Genomic DNA, 19,500 nt, shown 5'->3' on the forward strand with positions numbered 1-19,500 from the left:
CCAAATAACTTTTGAGAAATCTGAACAAGTTTTATTAGGAAGTTATGAGGAGAGAGAGAGAGAGAGAGACAGAGAGAGAAAGAGAAAGAGAGAAAGAAAAAGAGAGTATAACACAAGAGGCTTCTCTAGAGTGGAGAGAGAGCCCCAGTATACATCCCAGAGTTAGATATGAAAGTACATATTTCAAGACAGAGATGCAATTTTGATTAATCTCTTCATTACATGTATTGATTGTGTCAGAATTCACAACTAAAAAAATTGATATTTATTGCTCATTATTTTCCATTATTTCAGTTCTTTACTGTTCTCATCTCTGCTTGCCAATGATATCACTCTTTGGTCCTGTTTGTCAATATTCATAAAATTACATTGCTTTCCTTTCCCACTTATTGCTTCATCTGGCAATGGGAGAAGCTTTGGTAATTATAAACAGATCTGTGTCAGAGTAGGGGGGCAGAGATAAAAATCAGAGAATTTTGGGTCATTAAAAATTGCTTTGAATAAAAACCTAAAGATAGTTGCATATAAGTTATGCAATAACAAGAATAAGCATCTAGTCATTGGTCACTGTGTGATCATAATGTGCCAGCATAGGCCCATCCTTGCTAACATTTGTACCATTCTGGTGAATTATTTTCATAATACGGAGTCTACTGATGTCTAGAATATGGGAATATGTAAAAATTGATCTACATCTGCCTGTTTAATCCCATAAATTTAAAGCTATTGTTACTGTAAAGATAAATAGTAAGTTAAATCTTATTGACCTTATTTGAAAAAGCAGAAGAAAGCAGAAACAGTGAAGTTTTATTTGTTGTTTAAGTCTCCACTTTAAGTGCTAACTCAGAAAACAGAATTTACATTTGTTTATCTCCAAAGAACTTTATCTTCCACCAAAGTCAGCTCCCATTCAATGTTAATTCATCAGACTCAATGAGAGTTCTTTCCACAGGCTCGGTTTCACTAAAAGCAAACGCCTGTGTTAAGGTTTACATATAACATTTAAAAGCAAGCCAATTAATTTGTTTGGTGCTCATACTGATAAATATAAGCACAGTTTCTTGTTCAAAGTAATTTGTTATATATAATTTTCTGAATGCAAAATTTAAATAATTTTAGTATAGATATAAAAGTTTAAATCCCAGGCACAACTACTACCACAATTCCCCAGCCCTCTAGTAAATGACTCAGGTACAATTTTGTCAATCTTGAGGAAGCAAAAGAGTGAACTGCCATTTCTCCTGTCTGCTCTTTTTCAATTAGCTCATGATCTTTGATCATCCAACCAAATTAGCAAAATCTCACAGAATAGATAGCTTAAAGTTCATAATAAAATAGAGGGGCTGGAGCAATAGCACAGCGGGTAGAGCATTTGCCTTGCACGCGGCCGACCTGGGTTTGATTCCCAGCATCCCATATGGTCCCCTGAGCACCGCCAGGGGTGATTCCTGAGTGCAGAGCCAGGAGTAACCTCTGTGCATTGCCGGGTGTGACCCAAAAAGAAAAAAAATAAAATAAAATAAAATAGAAAGATAAGTGAAGTGGGCCATTAAATAGATAAAATATTTTCATTTTGAATAAATCCCTTGCTTCAGATTCATCACCGCATTCTGGGAACCTTGTCATAAATGTATAATATTTGAATTAGAATATGATCTTGAAAGTGTTGATTTTATTAATATAGATTTATTTTTATTTTTGGTTAGGTATTGGCTGCTTAACCTAAAATATCATTTTTATCATTGGCAAATCTGATATTGCCCTTTTTAACTTCCCTCACAGGGTCAGGTTATCCTCTTCTTGGTACCCATGATGAACATTTACCTCAGGCCTTATGCTTTTCTACCAAGTTTAGTATATTGACTTGACTCCATGTATCTCCAGATATCTGTGATTTATGAAATACCGAACATTAACAGCTGAAAATTATTCTTCTTATTTGTAGAACAACTATCACGCTAAGGAGTGAACAGTAGAACACATCAAGCTTGGGAATTTAGAAAACTAGGTGTCATGAACCATAGAAATAACTCACTGTTGAAGACACTTGAACAACACCCTTTCCCCAGGAATTAGTGTCCCTATCATAATTGTCATCCTGGTGGGCTCCCAAGGTGACTTATGTGAAGTGGGGAGGAGAGAGGCTGCAGCCTCAAGGAAGGAGTCTGCCATTTTCTCTCTATCCACCGCATACCCAGGGAACAGCTGGGAAAATCTAGAACTGATAAGATTCTGTCGTGGGCCTTCTCCTGGCAGGATAGGAATCAGTCCTAGACCTTAAATAGGCATTTTGGGTTCTTTGCCTTTCTCTCAGAAAACAATTACAAGGAAATATGGGCAGTGAAGTAAAAGAACAGATTTTATTTGCAAATTCTGAGGAAGGACACACAAACAGACTCACACCAGTGGGGGGGGGGGGGGGGAGGGAAAGAAAGAGTAGCTGGGCTTCTCGAGAGTGGAAAGATGAATCCCAGTATAGATGGCAGTGTTAGATATAAAAATATGAGTGTAATCATCTCAAGAGAAGAGAAACAGGTGACACATGTGCTCAGGCACCACATATACTTAGCAGCAACATGTGGACACAGGCAGCACATGGGCTTGAGCAGCAACTGCACGTACTTCCTTTATTCAAGTTGGCTTTTATAGGCTTTCTCCCAACATGGGGAGACCCATGTGGGACTTTGGACCTAGGTAAGAGTTAGTTGCTAGAGTGGTTGCCAAGAGGGTAAGGTTGGGAGTAGTTGATTGTAATCTTTGGTCTTCCTTTCCTGACCATGGTCCCTACAGGACCCTCTCTCAGAGGAGGGTATAGCCTTCTCTGGGTCTGCACTGGGTCCAAACAGAGGTCTTCTTAGGCCTTAGTTGCTGTGCCCACAATCTGGGTCCATTTTAGTCTTAGGGCTAGTTGGTTTTATTACTTCCCAAGAACTCTTTGCCAAAGGAAGCCCTTCCCTATCTACCTGCCTGTGTGCTTCAATTGTATAGTTCACAGAAATTCATCTTAATTCACTGGTAGTTATTCATTCTTATATTCATTTTATGCAAAGAAATACATGTTACATCAATGTACAATTACATTTGTTGTAATTACAACAAATTACGTATTACATAAATATGTAATTTATTACATATTATATAATAAAAATGGGCTGGAGCGATAGCATAGCGAGTAGGGCATTGGCCTTGCACGCGGCCAACCTGGGTTCGATTTCTCCACTCCTATCGGAGAGCTCTGCAAGCTGCCAAGATTATCTCGCCCGCACGGCCTGGCAAGCAACCCATGGCATAATCGATATGCCAAAAACAGTAACAAGTCTCACAATGGAGATGCTACTGGTGCCCACTCGAGCAAATCGATGAGCAACGGGATGACAGTGACAGTGACAGTGATTGATTCTGCTAATACCAGAAACTAAGTGAAATAATAAAAAATAAGTAAGACATATTTACTAAAAATTATGGACTAAAGAATGAAATGATGGATAAAGTACCATTCATGACATACCAGCCTATGAGAAGCCTGATGTTTAAAGTAATAAATGATTATTTTAATGAAGCATCATAGATTTTATTGAACAAACATTTTTGAAATATTAAGAGGGGGGAAAAAGGGAAATATGTGTTTAATAAAGAAAACAATATTCTCCTGAGGTGAAATAAGCAAATATAGAGACAAACACTGAGATATATGTGCAAGAGAAGATATAGTGTGGCTCAGGTCCTGCAGTTGTGGGGAGGACCAGGACCACCCAAAAGATCCTCAGCTGCCTCCAGTTTTGCACAACCAGCAATATTCAGAGTTTGCCTGGTGGCAAATTGAAAATCCTATGCCCTGACTTGTACTCTGTCTTGTCTTGTTTGTCTGCTGAAACTTGAACTAAAATTTAGTTTTGCAAATAAAAAATATCTCCATAATAAAAGAATTCCACTGGGTATAAATAAAACAAAATTTGTTAGAAACTATTTCAATTTACTTAAAAAATTAGTTTAAGGTATAATTGTTAGGTCTCTTAATAGATGTGTTGCTATTTGGTTTTATTCCTTGCATTTAATGTTGGCATTATATTGTATTTTATAATAGCCAGATTGATATAATTGCTTTACTTGTTTATCTTAATCTTTTTTCTCTTTCTTTTTTTTTTTCTCAAGCATGTACCAACTTTGTCTGGACAGAATGACAGCATTCAATATAAGTCAGTCATTGGAGAAAATCTAACAGTCACTGCCTGTAATCCTAATGTAAGAAAATAATATAACAAAATAACTGTTAAAATATTCAAGATGAAAATAGGAAATAAGCATTTCAACTTTTATAGCCCACAACGCATTATTTTTTCTTTTCTTCTTTCCTTCTTTCTTTCCTTTCTTTCCTTCTTTCTTTCCCTTTTCTTTCTTTCTTTCTTTCTTTCTTTCTTTCTTTCTTTCTTTCTTTCTTTCTTTCTTTCTTTCTTTCTTTCTCTCTTTCTCTCTTTCTTTTCTTTCTTTCTTTCTTTCTTTCTTTCTTTCTTTCTTTCTTTCTTTCTTTCTTTCTTTCTTTCTTTCTTTCTTTCTTTCTTTCTTTCTTTCTTTCTCTCTCTCTTTTTTTCTCTCTTTATCTCTTTCTTTCTCTCTTTCTCTCTTTCCTTCTCTCTTTCTCTCTTTCCTTCTCTCTTTCTTTCTCTCTGTCTTCTTCTGTTCTCTCTTTCTCTCTGTCTTTCTTTATTGCAATATAAAACTAATGTTAAGATATTGCTAAGATATATTATTACAGGTTAAATCTGCTGTGTTGATATTTTGCTAATAGAGATTGAATGCCTTCTATGTTGCATCTCATCCAGTCAAGTGTACTACTCCTGGTGTATCAGTGTTGTAGAATTTGAGATCTTGCTCCAGTAACTCTAATATTTTTAATGAGGTGATACAATTGGAGTTATAGTTTTAACTGAGTGGGGTTTTGGAGCATGTGCATGACTTCCAGGGTTTCCAGAAGTACAGGGAAATGGTGTATTAACTTACAACTATAAAATTGTATAAACTAAATGTAATACAGAGTTACATGTCAACTATAACTTAAGGAGAAAAAATTGTGGAGGTTTGTGGACTGCATCATTAACAGCAATGCTGGGTCTTGACCTTAAAAAACCCTGCTCTGAATGCTTCTATGAGGAGGAACTCAGTTGCCTTGTTCCTACCTCCATACTAATGTGTGGGACCCTCGGATTAAATGTTTTTTCAGTGTGTTTGCAAAATAATCTGAAAAGCCAGGGATCTAGGATTTCCTCAAATTTAATAGGGAAGAAAAAAAAGCTACTGACTGGAGTCAAAGCTTACGAAGTGTGTGTGTCTTACTAAGAATTATGAAAACAATACTATCTTCAACTTTCTGATCAACGGTTGGATTACTCGAAATCATGCCATTTTCCTCATGTTCACTGAACTTTCTTTCTGTCTTTTGTGACACAGGTAATTTCTTTCTTATTAATCACCCATAACAAGCTATTGCCTTGGCCTTCATGTTAATCTGGATTCCTTCAAAACAGATTTCATGTGTACTGAATTGTGTGTTCTCTCTGTAATCTCACCAAGTTTTCTATATATTGGTTTTTGGATACTTTCACAAGAAATTCTTTTGAATATAAAGTTATCAGTAGTCATAGCTTTTAAAATAAAGTCCATTTGCAGGCCGAGAGTGTAATATACATGAGTAAAATAAACCAAGTGTCAATGGTAGGAATTAAGGAAACTGGGGTACAGATCAATTTTCATATTTTGGACCTTTTTTGTTTGGGTTATCCTTATAATAGTATCACTGAAAGAGGGTTTCTCACAAATGTCCATGTACTGGACAAACAACAGAAAACCTAACTCAACAACTTTGAGGTTTAAACATTAAGTTGATTTTTATTTATTTATTTATTTATTTATTTATTTTTATTAAAGGACCATGAAATAGAAAGTTATTCATAGTTGAGTTTTAGACATAAAACATCGCTGCAATGATCCCAGCACCTGTGCTAACTTCCCTCCACCTGTGTTCTCAAGTTTCTTCCCAAACCTTCCACCTCCCTTCTACCCCCCACACCCATCCCAGCCTGTCTTCTTCACAGGCACCTTTCTATGTTTGGTTATTAAAGTTTGGTTCTCTTGATTTCAGTGTTGTTGACTTTGTGGTCTGGATATTTGACTCTGCCATTCCTTAACACCACCTTTGTATCTAAATATCCTGATCTGTCCCCCACTGTCTCTCATCTTTCTCTTCTTCCTTTCCCCGTCACTCTTTCTTTCCTCCTCCATATCTCCATATCTTTTGGGGCCAAGGTTGATCTGTGCACACCCCCTTAAAACCATTGCACTACCTCATCCAGTTATTTTAAATACCACATATTAGTGATAGTATCCTATATTTATCCTTCTTGTGGCTTATTTCACTTAACACAATGTCTTCCACTTCCATCCGTATCACAGCAAATATCATATCTTATTATGTGAGATCTTCTGTTAGTGAGACTTTTCTGCATATTAAATTCACTTGCACATGGAATACTCTATATCTGTAATTTTTATATAAATAAATCCTTCTGGGAAGTTAAGTAAAATAAGGTGCTCAGGAACTCCTCAGTAAATTCCAAGAGAATAAAATAAAGTATAATCTTCCCTTATTTTTAGAGGGGGAGGCATACCAGGCACTGTTTACTTCTGGCAGTATTTGTGGGACCATGCATGTACAGGGGATTGAACTAGAATCTCTACATGTTGTACAAACACAATAAGCCCTGTACTATATCTCCTACCTATCTGTCTTTTTTATTATTATCATTCTTTTCTTTGGTTTGGGGGCCCATGTGGGGTGAGCTCAGGGATTATGTATGCCTGTGTGCTCAGGGATCACTTCTGGCAGTGTTCAGGGGACCATATCTTGTGCCAGAGATTAAACCCAGATTGACAACATACAACATAATTTCCCTACTTGCTATTTTGTTTCTCCCCTCTCCCTTCCCCTTCCCTGACCAGTTTCCTATCTCCCCTTTTGTTTTTGGTTTGAACGTGCAACACTTCTTCACTCAATTTAGTTGTAATACCGATATACGAAAAATAAAAGATATTGATTCACCTGAAAGAAAAATTTCTTAACATATTGTTCAGAAAGGGCTGAGCGATAGCACAGTAAAAGAAAATCTATTAAAATTGTCATATCTCACCAGAGGGTCCCTGAAACCTTGCCTGAGTGTTTTCTAAACTGTTGTTGCCAGTGAGTCTTCTGTGCTCATGTGTTCGTTTGTTGAGCCTAGCTGGCTTCTCTGTTACTTTCTCGTTGAATTTGCTTTGCAGCTACTGGGATGTCAGTGTTGTAACATTTGGGAAGTTTGGAGATGTCAGTATAGTTTGGAAAATATCTTCATTTCCTCATTAATGTTAGGATTAAAGTGACAATGATAATAAGATAGCAATTGAGAGCACTGAAAGAAATGGCATGGAATTTATAGACCAATTTGGGGTGCTGAGAATTTGCAACTTAACAGTGTTGGTTCTTTTAGAACCAACAAAATGGTTTGACTCACCATCTTCAAGAATTTTCTTCATTTTTGGGGCCAGGCATAGTACAAGTGGGGAGAGCACTTGCCTTGCATGCAGCTGATCAGGGTTTGATCCCTGGCACCCAATATGGTTCCCTTAGCCTTAGATAGGAAGGATTTCTGAGTACAGAATCAGGAATAACCCCTGAACATTGCCAGGTGTGATCCCCAAACAAAAAAATAATAATTTATAAATGAATTTAAAAGAGAAACTTTCTGCTTTATGAAAAAGTTTCTGTATATTGTGTTTGTTTTTATTTAATTCACATGCATTAATTTTTATGTAATTGTTGTTATTATTTTAAATTTCACTTCGGAATATCAATTGTTAGCATATGTAAGTAAAATTAAGCTTTTCTTTTTCTTTTGCTCTTTGGGTCACACTAAGCCATTCTCAGGATTTACTCATGGCAGTGCTCGGGGGACCATAAGGGATGCTGAGAATCGAACCCAGGTCAGCGACATTCAGGGCAAACAAACTACCTGCTGTGTTCTCCAGCACTAGTGAAATTAAGTTTTAAATATTGATCTTGTATCAGATTAAAGAATGTGTAGCAACTGTTACTTGAGAAAAACTCATCTGCAGGAACTATATGAACTTGGGCAATCAAGAAGTCTGGGAAGAGTCTCAGGGTGCAGACGAGTCTCTCCAATGCTACTTCAGCCCAGAGAGCGCCTGTGGGGAGCCTGGGGCTGCCACGCCCAAGATACCTGCACCCTGACATACATTCTGGGGTTTTGCGGTCCCCATCCACCATAGCCCGGAGGACTGTGCTGTGGGGTGGAGGCAGGGTGTTGGCAACACCGTGCAATAAAGCTGCACTGCTGCATCGAGAAAAAAAAAATCATCAATGATGATTTTCAGTAATCTATTATTTTACTACAAAATGAAGGAAATAAAACTCTGATCTAATTTTTCTCATGAGTTTTTATGCACATGTAGTATGTTCTATCTAAAAGTTACATTGCTAATAAATGACAGCAAAATGTCTCCATTAGAGCTTGAGTTTGAAGACTCAGAGAGTATTGATTGGTTTAATTTCTGTTCTAACCAGTTACCTTAAATATAACTTTACATATTTATCTCCATCTGGGGCATTTCCCCTCTTTGTTAGAGAAAGGTAAACATCTCTTACACCATAAGAACTTAATGAGTAGTCAGGTTTAACACCCTATTGATTATTGCCACATAACAGGTTGTTGGTAATTATTATTTTCTATTCTTTTTTTAAAAATTCTAATGTCACTAAAAGTCTCAAGTAAATATTTTAAAAAATTTTCGGGACTGGAGTGATAGTACAGCGGGTAGGGCATTTGCCTTTCAGCCAACACGGGTTCGAATTCCAGCATCCCATATGGTCCCCTGAGCACCGCCAAGGGTAATTGCTGAGTGCAGAGCCAGGAGTAACCCCTGTGCATCGCGGGGTGTGACCCAAAAAGCAATAAATAAACACATAAATAAATAAATAAATAAATAAATATATTTGTCAAACAAGAACTTAAAATATGACAAGAAGATCCTGAATATATCTAATTTGAAATAGGGAACATTCTCTTCCACAGGTATTCATCCTATGTAGCTGGTAGAAACAGATATTAGAAGGAAAATGTGTCTGACAAAACTGAAAAATGAACTTTTAATCAAAGTAATCTGAAGTTGAATTTGATATGAAAGATAATGTGTGCTGGAGCATTCACACAGTGCATAGGACGTTTGCTTTGCACGTGTCCAACCAGGGTTTGATTCCTCTGTCCCTCTCAGAGATCCCGGCAAACTACCATGAGTATCCTGCCCACATGGCAGAGCCTAGCGAGTACCTGTTGCATATTTAATATGCCCAAAACAGTAACAACAAGTCTCACAGTGGAGAAGTTACTGGTGCCCACTCAAGCATATCAGTGAACAAAGGGATGACAGTGCTACAGTGTTACAGATGTATATTAAAAAACTGCGTAATAAAAAACAGTCATTATGAGACATAGTCAGGAAAAAACAAAAACAGAGGCAAGGAACATGTTTGTATCTCTTTCAACTCTAGGAATTTCACTTAAAATAGTTATATAACTGCAGTATAGATAGATAAATAGATCACACTATGAATAATATAATAAATATAATATAATATAATAAATATAAATATAAATAAATATGATATAATAAATATAAATTTAATATAATAAAGTGAGTATAAAGCACATTTTAAACCTTTAAATGTTTAACTTTGATTAACATTTTTTGAATAACCAAATTTTGATATACCCAAGTAGACTGTTGTATTCATAAATCCACTTAGATTTTCTTCTACTGACATTTTCTGTAAAACATTTTAAAAAGTTCAGTGTTGCTATCTTGCATTTATATGTATATATGATATACTAAATGTACTTTTTAATTATTGTATAATTATTTTATTCATTTTAAAATTTTAAAATAATTTAAATTTTTAATCTTCAGATTTTTGTATCAACTCTTTCACAGTTACAGACTGGGAGTCAGGTATTACATTATAATACTTTAGTATTTGTTTGGAGGATTAGAAACACATCCTGTCTATGTGAGCAAGGTGTGGTCACATAGGAAAGTAATATTCCTCTTGTTTTAGAGACTTAGAAAACTAAAAATGAATCGCCAGAGGCTTAACCACATATTGTAATATCAGTTTGAAGTATGATTAAATTACTTTGAGTGCAGTTTAAATAATTTTGGCATCATATTGAGAAAGCAAAGGATATATCGGCTTCATTACATTTTTATGCAGTTTGCAAGTGCTTTTCATATTATTTAATATTATATCAAGATTAAAGACATTGAGCATTTTATTTTAATTTTCACTTTGGGATTAAGGCACTTCTCACTGTAAATGTATTTTGTTTCATGTTTTCAACTTACTAAAGGAGCATTTATTTAATTTTTTCTCAGTGTGCTGTGGAAATGAAAAGTGAGGATGGTTTATGTTTCACCCAGGGAGTACTGGCTTAGTTTTTTGTTACATGCTTTCAAGTCTTATCTAGGGAAATGGAGGAGAAAATCTGTATAGTGTAAAACCTAGAATTTGAAAGAAGAAAATTATTCCATCACATACAAGTTGGAATAATTTTAGCAGATATTTAAGAAATACTGAGTTTTTTTAAGTGAAATTCAATATTCATTATATTATCTGAATTACTCTGATGCGTTGTTGGCAGGAGCTTGTATAATAGACTTTACTAAATAAGTCAAAACTTGCTGTAGTTGGATTGAGAGACAAAATTTTATTGATATTCTGGTCTATATACTTCATAATATCATCTGAGGTGGCTGACTTCTTACAGGGTTGTTAGTCTCTGCTGCATTATTGTGGAAGTTTTAAGAAGAAACATACCTTCAAATAACATTGGCCTAGTAGATGTCTCCCTAAAGTTTTAAAATCTATTTTTTCTTTTTACATTGAGAATGATTTTCCATATTTACCCTCTCATATATCTTTATTTAAAACATAGAAAAAATGTGAAATTATTTGTAAGTTTTTAACAGGCATTGTATAGAAAACATAGAACCAGTGATTATCTTATTTTACAAGATCATTGAAGTTTGGTAAGAGTTCAAGATGCCGCTTTATCTAACGTTCATTGATTTAAAGGAGGCCTTTGATTCTGTTGAGACTGAAGCGTTCATTGAAGCCCTAGCCAAACAGGGCGTTCAAACTCCGTACATCAAGATCTTCCTAGAGCTGTATTGCAGATTCACCACCAGGATCTCACCATTCTACAAGGAAGTGATCATTGATGTAAAGAGGGGGGTTCGGCAGGATGATACCATTTCACCAAAACTCTTAAGTGACACCCTCCAGAATATCATGCGACAACTAAAATGGGAAGGAATGGGAGTGAAGATAGATGGTTGGGCAGACAACTATACCACCTCTGCTTTGCTGATGACATAGTTCTAATAACACCAAACATTAGCCATTCTGCACAAATGCTGGCTGACTTTAGATGTGAGTGTGGAGAGGTCAGACTACAGCTGAATCTCAGCAAAACAATGTTCATGAAAAAACGAACTAGTCCCTGACATTCCATTTGCTCTCAATGGAACAAACATCTCTGAATGCAGCAGCTATGTGTGCCTGGGTCAAGAACTCAACACGAGGAATGCCTTGGTGCCAGAACTGCGCAACACGAAGAGAGCAGCGTGGAACACCTTCAAGAGCGTCGAAGAAGTGGATAAGAGGGCAAAGAATTTCCGGGTCTGGGCACATCTTTTCGACTCCACTGTTCTTCGTGCACTAACATATGCCTCAGAGACCTGGCCCTATGAAAGCAGGATGAGAATGCCATTCAGGTATTCTAAAGAGGAATCGAAAGAGCTATGCTTGGAGTATCACATCTCACTCAAGTGAGAGAAAGAATACAGAATTCTGACTTTGGTTGACAATCAAGAATCAGGGACATTGTCTCATATGCCAAAGCATCAAAAATCAGATGGGCCAGACAGGAAATGTGATTCAGAGACAACCACTGGACTAGATTTTATTGACTGGATTCCACGGGACGTCAAAAGACAGCATAGCAGCCCACCTATGAAATGGTCAGCTTCTTCGTCAAAACTCTGAACGGACAGTTTGAGGCTCTTCATATTCCTGGATCAGGCAGATACCATTCACTGTACTAGCACACAACAGGGATGAATGGAGACGTAACTGGTGCCCGCTTGAGCAAATCAAAGATCAATGGGATAACAAGTGATACAAGTGAAAGTAAAATAAGTCAATAAGCATATTAACATATAATTATAATGTTCAAAGGATTTGACAAAGGATGACAAATCAAGACCCAAGTCTTATCAATATTTGACACCTCCAATGTTTCCTGCAAGACAATAACGTTTTCTTTTGTGGGACACAGCACTTTAAGCATAGATATAGTTCTGTATCAAGGTCATCTTGCACTTTGATTATATGTAGGTTCTCATTTTGAAGTTCATAATGTGGTACTGGAATAAATATATACTTTCAGACCATTGGAATAGAATTGAGAGTCCAGAGACAGATTCTTTGATATGGGGTTAGCTTTCCTCAAACAGAGAATCTAGAAATATGAAGTGTGGATCAAGGAAATATTAACTAATGGTACTGAGAGAACTAGTTACTAACAGTCTGTAGCACTGTCGTCTCATTGTTCATCGATTTGCTCAAGCGAGCACTAGTAACGTCTCCATTGTGAGATTTGTTGTTACTGGCATATTGAGTACACCACAGATAGCTTTCCAGGCTCTGCCGTGCAGGCCGAGATACTCTCGGTAGCTTGCCGGGCTCTCCGAGACAGACAGAGGAATCAAACCCTCGTTGGTCATGTGCACAGCAAACGCCCTACCCCCTGGGCTATCAATCCTGTCCGTGGTGTCCTTGCTCTGTTAAAAAGGTAAATAAATTTAAAAAAAACATGTAAAATAAAATAAAATGATCTCAGACTACACGCATTACCTGACAAAATGATCTTTTTGTTTATTTGATTTTATTGGTCATACCCAATTAATTGGTCACCATTTACTCCTGACTTTGTGCTAAGGGATCACTTCTAGTGGAGGTCAGGGGAATATATTGTGATTTTTGGGAATCGAACCTAAAAGAACGCCTCACTGTTCTATCCCTCTGGAACCAAAAGTCAATTAAAATCGACTTAGATAATTAAATATCAGATCTGATTTCAGAGATCATACTGAAGAAGACATAGATAGAACCCTTCAAGGCTCTGGATATAGAGATATCATCAGGGATTCAATGCCTTTTGTCAAGTAAACAGAAGCAAAGATAAATAAGTAAGATCACATCAAACAAACTATTGCAAAAAAGAAAACAACAAAATTTCCCTGCCATTCATATGAAAGGATTAATAGCCAAGATGATAAATCACTTGTAAAACTTAACACGAAAAAGAAAAACAATTGACTATCAAAAATAAGGAGAGAAGCACACAAAAACATCAAAGATAAAATGCTATGCACCAATTATCATCATCAAGGAAATGCAAATAAAGTCCTGTGTGACATTATCTCACACCTGTGAGACTTAAACGCATAGAAAGCACAACTGATTTTGAAGTGGATTTTTGGGAAAAGAAACTCTCATTAATTGCTTGTGGAAATGTTAACTGATTCAACCTTTTGGGAAAATAATATGGACAGGTCTCAAAAACCGAGAGTTGAGCTTCCATATGACCCAGAAATTCTACTTCTTGATATCTATCTCAAGTGCTCAAAAACTCTATTCTGAAAAGATATGCACTGCTCTGTTCATTGCAGAACTATACACAACAGCCAAATTCTGAAACACCTAGTCACCAAAAAGAGATGACTATATAAAGAAACTATAGTATATATAAATGATGGAATACTACTTGAAAAGACAAGACAAGACAAGAAAAGAAAACAAAAGAAAAGATCATGTATTTTGTCACTATATAGAGGGATCTGACAAATTTCATGTCAAGTGAAGTTAGAAGGAAATGAAGAAATACCTAATAACCTCTCTTCTATGTGGAATATAAGAAATTTTGTGAGGGGATGACAAATGACCAAAGTCAACAGAACCTTATAAGTGGTCTACAGAACTGAGCTTACTGCAAGAAAGGGACATGGAATGAAAGGATGTGCTATGTATTGAGGAAGCACCCTGAGGCAGGAATGGAAGGTACATATACTCTGGTTGAGAATATGGTATTGAAATGTCATATCCTGAGCATAGCCACGGTACCCTGTGACACCCAAGACCTAGGATACCCAATACCTAACATTGAACCATCAAGCCAGACTTTCAGAGAATTGCTAGGACTGACCCTCAAGTCCCCTAAGTATCACCAGGAAGGCCTCCTTTTAAAAATAAGAAAAGAAAAAATAAACAGGAATATGGTTTGTCCGTGGACTATTAGAAAGAAAATATTGTCATTGGTCCCTGACTATTTTCCATTTTAATGTACTTCCATCAATGGATACAGAGATATCACCTTGATTCTTCATTATTATTTAATATTTCATTTTTTATTGTTGTTCATAATTAATATTTCAATGTTTCTCCAGACTTTTTGATTTCTGCTTTCTCATCTATTTAATATTAAAATGGGTCTTGTTAAAATTTTCCTTAGGTAATAAAAAAAGTAAAATTCTTTTGGCACACAGGAAAAAATACTCAAAATACATACTTTTAAGTAGCTGTATATTTTTCTCCTTTATTTTAATGTTCTAGAAATCATGGTTTTATTTAAAATACAGCCTGTGCTACTTCTTAATTTTTGCAAGATAGACTGGGTGTTTTGCACCTGTTACAGATATTTTTGTTGGTGAAGTCTCAGGTTACCCAGTGATGAGCTTGCATTAATTATATCGAGCTATTTACATTTTTAGAGAAAGATCGCAACACATATTATTAATCTGTGCTATGAATTTGAACCAAGTGTTTAATACAAATTAACAGTGACAGTAATATAATTAAACAGTATTGTAGTTATCTATTATAATGTATTAGCACATCTTCTATATAAAATAACACATTTTAGTATATAATAGTGCTAGAGTAACAACTAGGATCAGAAATTATTGAAAAAAATCCAAAAAGTTATTAAATTTCTTTCATTCACAAATCATTAAAACTAGTATTCTATAGTCCTAAGAGGAGTAAGTATTAATTTAAATTAGGTAAACTGTAAAATTAATCATTTTATTTTTATAAGCTTTCCACTGATGACAGATTCAGTGATAATATCTGAAGTGATTTTTGTTAAATTATTTGTGAAGCATGACCCTGGAATCCTATTGGAATGAGGCCAGGTTTAAGAAATATCACAAGATAAAAGAAAGGGAAATGGAGGAGTTCAATATTTACAGGTCACGGAAGAAGTTCAAGGCAGAAGACCCTCAAGAGGCCACATTGGAAGGTGAAACCCAAGAGGAGAGCAACATAGCATTCAAGACTTGATGAAAGCTGGGAGGCAGAGTGCTTTGGGACTTGAACATTTAGAACATTGTCCGACTTAACCGATTGCTCGGTACATTGATTTATTTGGTGCTAGTGGGGGGAGTGGGACGTGGGATGTGCATGTTGGTCTTGACCCAGCCCAGTAGTACTCAGGGTTTACTCCTGGCTCTACACTCAGAGATAACTTCTGACTCCATGCTTAGGGATCGCTTCTTGCAGTACTCAGGGCACGACATGCTGTGCCGTGTTTGACCAGGGCTTGGCTATGTGCGAATGCCTTAACCCCCCCCCCCCACGTCCCCGCCCCAATCCGTTCTTTACTTACCCCATGATTGGCTCATTTAAATCAGAAAGAGAACAGAGTGGTGGGCTAGTATGCTTCCTGGGGTTCTAATCTATAGGGAAACATAAGGGAAAAAAATGGTAGGCGAGATAGAAAGAAAGTCTTTTAAGATACTCAACCTTTCTGTAACCTTAGGAGCTGTGTTATCCAAAACACTGCTCAGGAGAATGGCTATAAAGCCAGTTCCAGGCCCCTGTAGGCAATTTAAGCACAAAATATGGTGTCGAGACAGCAATATTATGAAGTAGTTTAGCTGAACTCTCAGTGGTGCACTTCTGGAAAGGTTATTTTCAATACACCTTCAATTTTATAATTTCTAAATGGGATATTTGAACTGAAGCCAAAAATATGCATTGTATCATAATGAAAACCTGAAGCACCTGAAATATGTAGTTAAATTTTATAAGCCTACATTTAGAAGAAAACAATTACATATACAATAAAACAGGAAGTGTAAAGGTAACCATTCAAGGTTAATGTTATTCAAGAGGGGTGAGTGGTTCATTTATGAGATATTTTTTCTTGCCCTGATAAATCATAGACATAATTATTATGATGGAAGAAACAAAGACCTGGATAATTATAGTAAGAATTCCTTTGGCAATGTCAAGATGTTCTAATGACCAGTGAGTAAGCATACTAAGGTTGTAAAATAAAATTAACTGATAACTACATATATGCACAGATAAACAAGTATTTGTGTGTTATTTTAAGATTATGAAAATATTAAAGCACAAAAATAATATTTTTTTCCTCAAAGTTTTATTTTTGTGTTTTGATATTTTAAAACATCAAATGTTTAGTGATTATTTCTATTTAATGTAGAGTTTTGAACTGGCTTTATATAATTACATACAAATTATATATACACACACACATATATATATATATATATATATATATATATATATAGCAATAGGACAGAGAGTAGGGTGTTTGCCTTGGCTGACTTGGGTTTGATCCTTTTGTCCCTCTCGGAGAGCCTGGCAAGCTACCGAGGGTATCTTGCCCACATGGCAGAGCCTGTCAAGCTACCCGTGGAGTATTTGATATGCCAAAAACAGTAACAACAAATCTCACAATGGAGACATTACTGGTGATCGCTCGAGAAAATCAATAAACAACTGGACAACAGTGCTACAGTGCTACAGTACTCTTTTACATCACTCAACATAAAATGATTTTTTAAGTGCAGTCATTGGTTTTGTGTGTGTGCGTTGTGTGTTTCAATTTTGTTTTCTCAAAAGATTTCATATTTAATTGTGAATTATGTTTTGTGGAGAATGAAGTACTACAGTACACACTAGACTGTGACCATATTCAAAACAATTATATTTATCATTTTGCAGTTTTTGTCACAATGCATATTTACATGATTATAAAAAAGAATACTCCATTTAATCATGCTATTGACAACAGTAAGTATAATTTTTCTTAGTTTACAAAAAATATATTTATTATTGTCTTTGGTAATTTTATGATACCATTTACCCCAATCACATTATGATATAATGCTGGCATAGCTGCATATGTGGTCTGGAAAAGATAATGGAAAGCAGCAACAGTTCCCAAATTGAGTGGACCCATATACATATTAAATAAATAATTAAAATTGCAGCAGGGTAGGGCGTTCGCCTTGCATGCAGCCGACCTGGGTTTGATTCCTCCACCCTTCTCCAGGCAAGCTACCGAGAGTATCTCACCTGCACAGCAGAGACTCGCAAAGTACCAGTGGCATAGTCGATATGCCAAAAACAGTAACAACAAGTCTCACAATGGCGATTTTACTGGTGCCTGCTCGAGCAAATTGATGATCAACAGGATGACAGTGACAGACAGTGAAAAAATTATTAAATACCAGCATACATTCTTTTTACAGGGTCTTATGTATATTAGATACTTTGTTTATAAAATTCACTCTTGATTTTACATTTCTTATTTCTTCACTGTTTTCATGAAGGTTATCATAACACAAATTTTAAGCACAGTCATTGGTTTTTGTTTGTGTATGTGTGTGTATATTTGTTTTCTAAAAAGCCTGTGTATTTAACTGTAAATAATTTTCTGCCAAGAATAAGTCTTCAAGTGAATTACACTTGAGTGTGAACATATTCAGGATTGTTAGAAAAAGTAATAAACTTCATTTATACAGGGTCTCCTGTGTATCAGATGCTTTGTTCATAAAATTCACTCTATTTCATTTTTATTCCTATCTTTTATCTTTATTGCAACTGCAATATATTGAGAATGTAATGGTCATAGAGACTGTGATAATTTCTTAATAGTTTTAATATTACTAAATTTCATAATATTTAAATCATTTTCATAATATTTAAAAGCATAGAATAAAAGATTTACAAATTTTATATTTATAATTTATTTATTTCCAAATTATTTATTTCCAAATTTTATATTTATTATTTATTAAAAGCTGAATAATTTATCCAAGACCATAAATCTAAATAATTGTTTGAAGATCTTACACATTGGTTCAAAACAGTTTTCTTAGTTTCTGAATTCCATTACTACTATTTATTTTCTAAATTTTATATTCTGTTTGGTGAAGCTCTTTTTGATGAAGTTTCACTTTCAGATCTCTCCAATATTTAGATTCCCATTCTAGTAGAAATAAAATCGTTGAATCTGTGGAAGTGAATACGAAAATTCATTCTTTGAATGCACGGTCATTTATCTTGTGAACCCATTTTGTTTGTATCAAGGCAAATCTTAGAGTCATGTTCCTATAGCACCTCTCACTTGTTTACATAAACAGTCTCTAATTCCCTTACCTCCTGTATCTCCTTGGTCTTCTTTGCCTACTTCCTCATCTACCTGCCTAGCGTAGTCAGGATAAGGAATAGCATAGGAATTTGGCAAGACCTGAGACCAAGTATTAACCATGAATAGTTCCCATTGCATGTCTGTTAGGATGAGCTGGTTCAGAGTCATTTTTAATATGGGAATTAGGTATTTTATGAGGATTGTTTTCCTTGGGACTAGAAGCTCTTTTGATTCTTAATCAAACATAAGAACAAACTTATTTGATGAGTTGACACATTATATGATATTACCCAATTATGATGTCTGTGGAGAGGATAAGCATTGAGTGGTAGGAAGGGAAAAGAAAGGCGAAGATTTTAGCAGCATACTACTTATGAACTTGTGGATTTTTTGGCTGAATATTTTATTAAACAAAAGGAAGGAGTGAAAATAGGTAACATATGCATAATGTTCATTTAAAACACTAATTTAAAATGTAAACTTTCTACTAAAGTTTGAAAAAGACATGTTATATGACAATTACACTTAATATAAGATGGAGAGTGTCAAGAGAGGTCACCCCAAATGTAGTTTTATGTCATATTTAGGAACAGAAATTACTGAAACTTTAAAATCATTCATTTGTGTCGTTGGCAAAATTATGATTTTTCTGTGACTGATTTTTTTTTTTTTTTGCCTTTTGGGTCACAACCGGCGATGCACAGGGTTCAGTCCTGGCTCATGCACTCAGGAATTACCCCTGGCAGTGCTCAGGGGACCATATGGGATGCTGGGATTCAAACCTGGGTCGGCCACGTGCAAGGCAAACGCCCCACTGGCTGTGCTATCACTCCAGCCCCCCACTGTGACTAATTTTTGTGCAGTGAATAAA

General features: G+C 35.6%; 1 protein-coding gene across 1 annotated transcript in view; it reads left to right on the forward strand.

Moving 5' to 3' along the window:
- Window positions 1-19,500, forward strand: part of LUZP2 (leucine zipper protein 2) — a gene marked incomplete at its 5' end in the record, with an annotated part of 438,731 nt that overhangs the window by 402,919 nt on the left and 16,312 nt on the right. The window contains one exon of the mRNA XM_055143679.1: window positions 4,153-4,242. Coding sequence (XP_054999654.1) covers window positions 4,153-4,242 — 90 coding nt within the window. The remainder of the gene's footprint in view (window positions 1-4,152; window positions 4,243-19,500) is intronic.

The sequence above is a fragment of the Sorex araneus genome, chromosome 6 (assembly GCF_027595985.1).
Source record: "Sorex araneus isolate mSorAra2 chromosome 6, mSorAra2.pri, whole genome shotgun sequence".
Classification (NCBI taxonomy): domain Eukaryota; kingdom Metazoa; phylum Chordata; class Mammalia; order Eulipotyphla; family Soricidae; genus Sorex; species Sorex araneus.